This window comes from Pieris brassicae, chromosome 9, assembly GCF_905147105.1.
Source record: "Pieris brassicae chromosome 9, ilPieBrab1.1, whole genome shotgun sequence".
Lineage (NCBI taxonomy): Eukaryota > Metazoa > Arthropoda > Insecta > Lepidoptera > Pieridae > Pieris > Pieris brassicae.
In genome coordinates this window covers 13,528,170-13,539,781 of record NC_059673.1, presented here as the reverse complement: position 1 = coordinate 13,539,781, position 11,612 = coordinate 13,528,170, and the positions used below count along the sequence as shown (strand labels likewise).

The window sequence follows — 11,612 nt, the reverse complement described above, 5'->3', positions numbered from 1 at the left end:
GGCAGTATTTGCCACGCACCATCTCTATGTGGATCAGGTTGCCCACTGAAGAATTTCCGAACCAATTCGAGTTATCGCCAATAAGGTTGGCAACACAAGCGTCCTTCCTGATTGCCCCGTTATACAGGTGGCCAAAAGTCGTGGATCAAACGCAACTAGGGGTTAGAAGAGGTCATCAAAATATTGTTTTACAGGTCTAGTGGATATAATAAAAAAGATACAGGTGTAGATTTTTTCGAATCTCAATAAGAATTAGTCAAAAAAGTCAATTTTTTATCAAAACGCAAAATAAATTATCTTTGCAGGGGTCGAGTTTAAGGACCTCAGTAGAACATTTTTTGCAGCTAATGACCACATCTAACCCCTAGTTGCGTTTGATCCACAACTTTTTGGCCACCCTGTATGTATAAAAACATCTAAATGCATGGTTCATCTACTGAGGGTAATACCTCCGATATATTTGTTTGCAAAACTTTGTAGCGCCGATGATAGTTAAGTGTGAGACAAACATTTCTCATACAAATATTTTCTGAGACTTCAGCACCAGCAAATTAGATTGTGGCATAGGCGGAGTTTGTGTGACGTAAATTGATCAGGAAGTTTATTTTTGAGTTCACGAAATGAAACAATTATTTAAAAAAAAAATAATTATCAAAACACACTTAAAACCAAAAGGCTACGTCTACATAAAAGTAATCTTAGTCCGCACTTGGTTCACTTGCCATACGTTGAGGTTCTCGTACTCTTCGATACATGCGTCCACCTAAAATAAATTGTATTCAATTATCAACAATAATATAGATAGATAGATAATTAATAGAATTTTGGGGGATTTAACTCTTGTAAAACGATGCGAAGCGGGAATTCCGGTACTTTACATACACTACATAATAGTAACTTTTAGGTATAAAGTGTCACCGGGTGGGTATAGTGACGATTTACTAATGGGTACGGAAAAACGTTACGGCGCGTTACACGGGGGGGGGGGGGGGCGTCAAAGATCTCCAAAAATAGCGTGACGTTGACTTAAACGCTCACTTAGCCATTGTATTGTACGTTCGAAGCCTGAATAATAGATTTATCTAACTATCCTCAATAAAGGGGTTTGAGATCAATCTCTCGGTCGGAGTCTATACGTTTCTAGGAAACCAACGAGCATTTTATGTCTCTATGGGACACGCTTATTGTAATTTCAGTTTGTACAACAAATTATTTACTAATATTACGTAACTAACTTTTTGTATAAATTCTCACCTGATCTGGCTTGAATCCCTTGTCCACACAGCGTTCTATGACGTCGGCTACCTTCACAGTGTTATTGGAACCGGCAAGTTCACGGACCACGGCGAAGATACGATCCGTTGCACTTATACCCCTGTTTTTAATGAGTTAAAATTACTCTATGTAGCGATGTAGGGACTCAGTATTTTCTGACGTAATAGTTGTTATATGAAAACGATGTAAAAATAATTTATTGAATTATAAATATATGTATTTTGGTCTCTTCAAAGCTCTTTGGTTTTGCTTTAAGCATTCTACTCATGTAAAATTGATATTTTACGGCGTAACACAGACATGTAAGAGGTGTTTTAATTTTTGATAAACATTTAAAAATGAAAATATGTATATACTATTGATTCTTTTTGAAGTGAAACTTCTTTATCGGCGTTGGAAAAAAATTACCGTCACATTTTTTCGTTACGTGTCATCTTTTTCGTGTCCCTACCACGGTTGATTCGAAGAGATTCGAAGCCATTAATAACAAAAATATATAACGATAACAATGATACTAATAAATAAAGGTAAAATTAAATAATTGTATTCATGTCTATGATAATAAAAGCCTTTTGTTAAACTTTATCTAATTTAACTTTATTTAACCAATTTCTGTAAAGTTGCATATAGTACATCATTTTTCGAAAAATTAGATCATAAAGAAGTTTCACTTCTTACGTGTGTACACTAGTACATGCACACATTTTTTTTTGTTACATTTTTTATTACAGCATAGGTTGAGATTCTTGTTATCAATTTTAATATAAGGTTACTTCGTATTGTTTGCGCAGTATTAACACTTAGGAACTTAGTTTATTCATGGCGAGAAAAGCAACTATAATTTCACAAAAATAAATGAAATTTATTTGAATTTAGAATTGTGCGCTAATCCATAAATAATTAAATACTTTATTTTATTAATTAAACAGATAAAGACCTATTATATTGTATCTTAGTTTGAATATCATTATATATTTATACCTTTGCACATTATCTTCAACATGAGTGAGAGACTGTTTGGACATGTCCACGAGACGAATGGCTTCCGACACGTCCTCCTTCTCAACCATGTCTGATAATCTGTCGAAAAACATTGCTTGATATTTTTTTATGAAATACGAATCAAAGAGAATTTACGCCATATTGACGTCACACCTTACCGTATACCGTACCTCACAATAACGTATGATTTTTTTTTTAGAATCAATAGTATAGGGCTTACTAGAAATTTCTTTTCTTGTAAATCGTACTTTTCATGTGTTATTAGATCGCGATTAAAACATTACAAAAAAATTTCAAACGAAAAGGTCATGTAGTTTTTTCATACTGTTGTAGCGACATCTACATTCTACGGCCACAATCATTCTGATGACGTCATACGTCAGACGCGTTAACGAAGTTATTCGGCCGCTAAGGATATACTTGACCAGTGGGGCCTTTGACAAGTCTGTAACCTGATCGAAAATCTTCCCTTTAAGTCGGAGGAGGAGCACCTATCCTGGACACCGTTTTATACTTGGAAACTGCTAAGCACAAGCCTTATACCGGTGAGAGTGTTAGCTAACTTTAAAAAAAAATGTTTTTTTTTTAAAATTAGAATGTCGATAATGCTATCGAGAATAATAAATGCAACAGAACTCAACATTTTCATATCAGCGTCAATATTATCTAAAAGCTTTTATATTTTTTAATAACGTAACATTACCTAAGTCTTGCAAGTGCGGTAGACAATCGCAGTATCGCTAGAAGGTTCCTCGCTGACGTAAACGTGACGTCACGGCTGTTACGTGCCTCACGACGTAACTCGACGTACGACGCTGAAATTTTATGTCCGTTTACTAAACAAATGTATTTGAAAATGCATTTTGCTCTTAATAAAATTATATATAAAGTCACTAAATTTTATTGGCATGTTTTTCTATTATTTCAAAATACGTCTTTAGCAATGGAGTATCAGCTGTCATTCCGTTCGTGCATTCCAGTCATTGTCATTATTTTTCTGTTTATCCTAGCAAATATATACAAGCCTTGCTTTAGTAAATATAGTAACGGGGTTATCAATATTTAAAAAAATATACTTACAAACAATATAATCAGTGAGGTGGGTAGGCACAGTTGGCTGTTTTCGTTTAGTGAGAGCGATGTACCGACGGACGAGTCGCATCGACAAAGCGCGTATTTCAGTCGGCGGCTGACACGAGTGCTGGTGCACGTACGCTATATGCTTGGCTAGCTCTAAATCCTTGTCTCTGAGAATTAAATCGACACAATATTTATACTACGTACTAATAATTTATATTTGAATCCGTGTCTATGAATTGGTTAGAAAAAGCACAGATGAAAAACGGGGCCGAGTTTTCACAAAGCACTAATGCAGATAATTTACGTTAACTTTAACAAAAAAACAGTGGCGTCGTTCTAAATATACTAGTACATACATACACACACACAGTATATAGTAAATAGTACTATACTGACTGAATCGTAAATTATTTCAAAAAATTTTTTTACAAAAATTTACGAATCAGTATAGTTAAGTATAGAATTTTAAATTGTTTTTACTTTGTTAACGAAATTAACTTATTTATTTTATGCAAGTACGACAGAAAAATATATATTTGTGAAAATAGACTTCAATAGTGCATGCGAGGATTTCTTTTAAATACTTGTTTTTTAATTTAGTTCTAACCTAATAAAGTAAAGAGAATATTTAAGGCTCTCTTCTTGTTTTATTTTTTCAACAAATTCTCTAATTCAAAGGTTTCGACCTTGTCTTCTCACTATGTTAGCGAGACAATTTGAATGAAAGTAAAATTATCAGCTACATCACATGACATTTCATTTTACTACTAACAACCGTTGTGGTTTTTTTACAATCCACAGCGGTTTTCTAATATAATAAGTAACATATTCTGATTATATTATATTATTTTGAATAATAAACAGAAAAAAAACAAATTTCGATAAAATGAGAATAACGTTAAAAGAAAAACTTCGGTAAGTGCTTAAAGACTAGACTAGAAGTCGTAGACTTTTGAAATTTGCTGCGTCAGAAGCGGGCCGATTTTCAAAACGCACAATTTAGTAAAATTACGTTTGGATTATTTTTAAACTGTAAATATATGTATAATTATAATTAAAATAATAAACAGAAAAAAAACAAATTTCGATAAAATGAGAATAACGTTAAAAGAAAAACTTCGGTAAGTGCTTAAAGGCTAGACTAGAAGTCGTAGACTTTTGAAATTTGCTGCGTCAGAAGCGGGCCGATTTGCAAAACGCACAATTTAGTAAAATTACGTTTGGATTATTTTTAAATTGTAAATATATGTATAATTATAATTAATATAACAAAATATGTGCATGTACTAGTGTACACACATAAGAAACTTCTTTATGACCTTATTTTTCGAAAAATGATCTACTATTTGCAACTTTACAGAAATTGGTTAAATAGTTAAGTTATATAAAGGTTAACAAAAGGCTTTTATTCTCATAGACATGAATACAATTATTATTTATTACTACTAAGATTGTTACAGAATTCCATTAATTGTAATAGATTTATTACTATCATTGTTATCGTTATTATACATTTTTGTTATTAATGGCTTCGAATCTCTTCTAATCAACCGTGGTAGGGATAAGAAAAAAATGGCGCGTAACCGAAAATGTGACGCATAACCGAAAAATGTGACGGTATTTTTTTTCCCAACGCCGATGAAGTTTCAATTCAAAAATTCTCATTCAAAAGTCATGTGGCGACAAAAAACCAAATTTATAACTTCATAACAACACAATAAAATTTATAAATATTATTAATAAATACCTATTAGGTTTATCCTGTATAAGCCAAAGCAGATCGAATCTGGAGAGCAAAGCCGCGGGCAGCTGTATGTTTTGTTCGATGGTGCGCTTTGGATTGTACCGCCCATATGCGGGGTTGGCGGCCGCAAGGATCGACACCCGGGCGTTTAGACAGGTCATTATACCAGCCTGAAATTTTACAATTATACGACTATATAATATAATAATAACTATATTTATTCGTTTTTGACGTGATAACGTCTTATAAATCGATGAATGACGGCTTTATAGGACGGATAGAGCGGGATTACATTGTTTACAACAATTGCAGAAAAAAAAGTAAATAATTCTTACATTTTAAGAATCTGATTTGCGATATAATCTCATATATTTAAGTTTAAAAAAAATATTTGAATTAACGTGGTAAAAAAATCATTTAACTCCTTTGTATTATACAAAATAATAATAATTTAGTGATAATAACTCAATTTAACTCATAAAGTTATACAGTTTTTCATCAATGTTTTCTCATGACGTTACCACGTAAGGTCCGTACGTAAATCGACTATATGACGAACAACTATTTTTTTTACGTGTTTACGTAATATTTCGTACGGGTAATGTCATATAAAAAATCTCTTGTCTTGTCTATCATCTTATATATGTTTAAGGACACAAAATTATTTCGTCCGGGGTTCGAATCAACGACCTGCAGCCGACTGACTGACTGAACAAATGAACAGTTTAATGTGCCCAATTACGGTGAGGGAACAACAGGTAACATCGTGAGAAAACAGGCTTGGACAAGTTGACGGCGTGTGTCAGGCATAGAAGGCTGATCACCTACTTGCCTATTAATGATCACGAAACGATACAGAAATTTGAGGCCATAGCGCCAGTGATGTTTTTATTACAAAATTTGACTTAATCAATAAAACAAAAGATATGAAGGAATGACTTACTCGTGACCATGCAATGCGCTTAAAACGCCGGGTCAGTTGTACAATATTCGAGATAAAATGCAATATTACCTTAGCAATACTGATGGTCTGCTGTTCCATGACCTCATGTATAGCGGTTCGGTCGCTGTCCGCCATTTTGTCAAATTCATCGATACAGCACACGCCCTGGTCCGCTAACACTAATGCCCCACCCTCCAGCATCATTTCACCTGTGAAGGGATCCTGTAAGATATTATATTTTACGTTATTTAAATAAACATAATAAATAACTTATAAGTTTCCTCAACCAGAAGTACTTTTATTATCATAACTCATCAATTTATTATTTCGCTGATAATAAGACCCAAACTTCCCAGGGAGCATTTTCAGTGTTTACCTTTAAAACGGCAGCGGTAAGACCGACTCCTGAAGACCCTCTGCCAGTGGTATACTGGGAGCGAGGAGCCAGACGATCTATGTAGTTGAGGAGTTGCGACTTGGCAACTCCAGGGTCTCCCATGAGACAAATGTTAATGTTACCACGAATTTTCATACCGTTCGGACGTCTGTAAAGTATATTAATAAATAATTTACTGTTCTGTTTTCTTCTCAGACAAGGCTATAGGCGTATGTGTTTTTAAAAAAAATGTGTGCGTGTACTAGTTAGTGTAAACAAGTAAAAAGTGAAACTTCGTTATGACCTTATTTTTTTTTAAATTATCTATATAGTGAAGTTGCATATCATATTGATATGCAACTTTACAGAAATTGGTTAAATAAAGTTTAACAAAAGGCTTTTATTTTCATAAACATGAATACAAATAATACTGTTACGAGCTAGGGGATCGGATAGAAAATGCCGTAGATTTCTTCAAAGGTTTATTTCTTGATAAATCAATGAGCAATTTATGGGCACAAATTAATTGCAGAGATGCACTAATTACACACACAAAAACAATCACTTATTACTTCACTTATGCACACTTCACACAGTACTTTATCACTTATATTCACTTTATTCGCACTTTGTCGCTTCGGTGTTTCGCTCTTGTTATCGCATTCAAAACTAAAGTTGACTAGTCGCGTTTCCGCTCGCTTATATATCCCTGGGAATAATTCTAAACAATATTCGAGAACTCTCTAGGCGGGCTTGCTACTGAGTAGCGATTGCACAATTCTAGAACGTCCGCACTCTTTGTCTCTTTCGCACGTTGCTCCGTCCTTGTCGTACGGCGTTCTAGATTCCAGTCCAGTCTAGTTTCGAGAAAGTTCTGATCTTCCCTCTCTCTCTCTCGTATCATTTCGTCCTTGTCTCACACCTAGAAAGTTTGGTCTAGAATATTCCTTTATCAAAGGGGTATACCTAGGCCTGAAAACGCCTGAAAACGGGTCTCCTGAAAACTGCACCACCCTACTACACATGTTCTGAAACCGACTGAAAAAAGGTTTCAGCTTCCTGAAAACTAGAGTAACATTATGGAAATTACAATTTTCTAATATGTGATTAACCCTCTTCTGAAACGGTCAGAAATCATATTACAGCCTGCTGAAAAGTTCTCTATCTAGTGGAAAAATATAGAAACATTGCAGTCGACCCGTCTACGTAACAATACTATTATTTCATTTTACCTTATTACTACTAAGATTATTACAGAATTTCATTAATTGTAATAGAATTATTACTATCGTTATTATATATTTCTGTTATTATTGGCTTCGAATCTCTTCGAATCAACAGAGGTAGGGACAAGAAATAGATGGCGCGTAACGAAAAAAATGTGACGCGTAACCGAAAAATGTGACGGTACATTTTTTTCCAACGCCGATAAAGAATTTTCACTTCAATAATTCCACTGAAATCAATAGATCGATCGATATCGATCGTAAATACGTTTACCATTAACCTATGGTGATATACGATGTAGACTAATAGGTTGATGATTAAGTAACAAAAGTTCTAAAATTTACTTATGTTTGTTGTTACTTATGTTGAGTTTGTAATCTAAGTTTTAAAATCAAATCATTTATTTGGTAAATAAGACAAGGCAAGTCAAAACAATATATAGCATGTAAATTTAACATCAATATATTCAATATACTAAAAATGTAGTGACGAAATAAAATACAAATTCACAATATTAAAAACAGGGCAACATCGTAATGGTACATAGAACTTAATACCTCACCTATCAACACCCCCAACCAGCAACAGCAACAAAGCCTTTTTAACATCTTCGTGGCCATATATTTCTGGCGCAAGACTTTTCGCCATACGTGAATAGAGATCGTCTTCCGCCAACTCCGCTAACTCCTCCTCGGTTAAAGCTTCTGCCAGTTCGCTTTCGTCAGCTTGGTTTAGACATGTTACACCCTTAAACATTCATTAACATGAGCGGTCGAAGTTTTTACTGTACCGTTATGAAAATTTCGGTCAATCGGATAAACAGTTTCGGTCTAGTGGAAGTCCTATTTGTCTATAGTCCTAACCTTTGTCTATGATATTAAAATGATCTAAGAAACGGATGATACCCTATAGACCAGATCAGGCAGTCACAGAGTGCACTCAAGACCCAACCAGGGTTGTAGCGGCACTGATAAAAATCAACGATCAAGTGCTTTTTTTAAGAGTTATTAGAATAAGTAAAGTAAAGAACTGTGTTGGCCTGGTGGCTTTAGCATGCGACGCTCATCCCTGAGGTTCATCGTAGGTTCGATCCCTGGCTGTGCACCAATGGATTTTCTTTCGATATGTGTATTTAATTACATAATATTACACATAAATTTTCACATCACATGATTTTTTAATATTACTGTAGTAATGAAATAAATAGAGCGATTGTACAAACTCCAAATAAGATTTAATTATGGTTCGACATAAAATAATAATAGTGTGGTATTGTAAAAGGATTTTTTTTTTCGAATAATTTTTATTATAAGGATTGGCTGGTTAATTATTAATGAAATATATTATTATTCAAGTATCACAAAACACAAAACATAAATAATATTATAATTTTGACATGGTTCTGTATGAGAACTATATAATATGTATAAAGATAACACTTTTTCAACGGATTGAAGTTATGTATTATCATAAACTTTTTTTTATTATTTCCTAATATGTAATAGGCCCTTAAAAGTAATTTTGTAATATTCATTGTATTGTCAATTTATGAAATTGTATGTTGTTAATTGTTACTTGTTAGAATAATTCATATACATATCATCAATAATTTGCTAAACTAACATTTAAACATTTAAATGTTATGAATAAGATAATTTTAGTTATACATAAAGACTTACATGCGCCTCTAAATAGGTATCAGATAGCAGCCCTTGGATCATTTGCCTGAAGCCAGAATTGAGCAGCGGCAGGAATATCCCCGTAACTGCTACATGGTCCCCTGGTTGAGCGCGACGCGTGGTCTCACCGCGACAGTACACTGCTAATTGACGAGGTATGTGGCCTACTGGCACTTGATCAGACTGAAAAAGAGCAAATATATTAACTGCAAAATCGCTGGCTTCACTGTAGCTGTTAATAACGCATATAGATTGAAAAACCAGATTCAGAGTCACATGCTTAAAACAAAATAGCAGTTTAAATAACTAATTAAGCATTTTTACCTATAATTTAAAATATTAAATACTTATTGTATGCACTCACATGCTCCTGTATCTTAATCTCTTGAAACTTCTGGAACCGTGAACCGCGTGTCTGTAAGTGTAATTGTCCAGCAGTTTTATTAACACGACACTCATCTGCTGTACAGGCAGGTGGCGGAGTAAACTGTAGGGAGCGGACTGGTTGATATGTCTCAGCTCCACAGGCACTGCACGAGTATGTAGCTACTATGAGTAGTGGCTTTACTTCGGTACAACGGGTTACTATTCCTGGGAAATGCAACAAAATTTGTTTTAAAAGTTTATACGGGAAGTAGACTAAACAAAGGAAATTAAAAATATTGTGTTATAAATATGCATTCTACTATAATATTATACTTTTATACCATGGAATAAGTGCAACTCACCTCTGACTGTAACTAGTTTTCCAATGTGTTCAGCTTTTACATCTCTGATGGGCACTGATTTTGATGTTGTTAAATCTTTGAAATACACTTCACTACAAGGAAATTTTTTAGTTTATTTTTTACCATAGTCTTGGACTTGCATCATTTCTATATGTAAATTTTATATATTATCAATTACTTAATATTATCAATACACTTACAATCGTCTAATAAGTTCAGGAGGGTATCTGTTTCTAGGGTCTCGCATTTCTCCCGGAATCCTGTGGCTTCTTGATTCTAACATAATTCTATGCTCTATATATACATCCAATGCATCTTTTGCTTCAACCTAAAACATATAAATTGCCTAGTTAAAATTTAGATATATATAGATCCACAAAACCTTTATTAATAATAATAATAATCAATGGCGCTACAACTTTTTTAGGTCTGGGCCTCAGATTTCTGTATGTATCATTATCATTTGTGAATTGAATAGGCAAGTAGGTGATCAGCCTTCCGTGCCTGAGACACACCATCGACTTTTTGGGTCTAAGGCAAGCCGGTTTCCTCACGATGTTTTCCTTCACCGTTCGAGCTAATGTTAACATACACATAGTAAGAAAATCCATTGTTGCACAGCTAGGGATCCTACGACCGTCGAACCTACGACCTCAGGGATGAGTCGAACGCTAAATCCACTAGGCCAACACTGCTCTACAAAACCTTTATTGCTTTACGGTACTTTTGTTAGGTGAAAAAATTATTTAATCAAAATAAGTAACCTCTCTGTGTTTGTGGTCAGGTAGCATTTCATAAACAACGTCTGAGACCATGTTAGTATATCGCCTCGTATTTTTGAGCACAGCTGCACATAACTCTTCATTCATCTCGTGTAAATCATCCAAGTCAACCACAAAGGCAGTCTACAACAAACAAAAATATAAATAAACAATGCAAACGAAAATAATCATAACCTCAATTACTTAACATTACCTGTTCCCTATGAGCAACTTTCGTAAGCTGCTCAGAGTATTTAAAAAACTTTGCTCCATCTTCGTCTGTCTGGCAAAAGTCAATAAAGAAATTTTTAAATGACTCTGAAACAGAATGTAACTATTTTTGTTAAACGGCAAAAGTAGGTAATGTTTCAACTAGTTACAACGCGATTTACCTCTATCGGCAGTGTAATCTCGCATAGCCATAATTGAATTTCGATATCTGTTTATTCTATTACGTAAAAAACTCACTAAATTATTAATTTAAAATAATTGCAGATGCTTACTGACCAAACAAAACAAAATAAATGTTTTGGCGCGTAACGGATACCAATGAGCTAGTTCTTTTTTTTTAAGCCACAGATTAAGATACAAAATATTATGCAACACAGATTACTTAATACTAAAGGCAGGCCAAATAAAGTTCTCGGTACAATAGTAAAATGTAGTGTATAGTCAAATCTTTTATAATTATACAGGTATATTAGTAATTCAAAGTACATATTTCTGTTACGTAATAGGATTCACCCTTATTTATTAAAATGTTTTGAAAAAAATCCAATTTAAATCTAACTTTTAAA

The 11,612-nt window shown here is 33.8% G+C and overlaps 1 protein-coding gene across 1 annotated transcript; it reads right to left on the bottom strand.

The window, feature by feature from the left end:
- Positions 1 to 633: 633 nt before the first annotated feature.
- Positions 634 to 11,351, bottom strand: LOC123714550 (DNA replication licensing factor Mcm7). Its single transcript, XM_045668844.1, has 16 exons — positions 11,208 to 11,351; positions 11,030 to 11,133; positions 10,819 to 10,959; positions 10,255 to 10,382; positions 10,055 to 10,146; positions 9,691 to 9,917; positions 9,327 to 9,509; positions 8,210 to 8,394; positions 6,421 to 6,589; positions 6,114 to 6,266; positions 5,105 to 5,271; positions 3,358 to 3,524; positions 2,981 to 3,092; positions 2,257 to 2,355; positions 1,255 to 1,375; positions 634 to 763 (listed from the first exon to the last, which is right to left on the bottom strand). The coding sequence occupies exons 1-16, from the start codon at positions 11,236 to 11,238 to the stop codon at positions 683 to 685; spliced, it is 2,160 nt and encodes a 719-aa protein (XP_045524800.1). The 5' UTR covers positions 11,239 to 11,351; the 3' UTR covers positions 634 to 682.
- Positions 11,352 to 11,612: the final 261 nt, after the last annotated feature.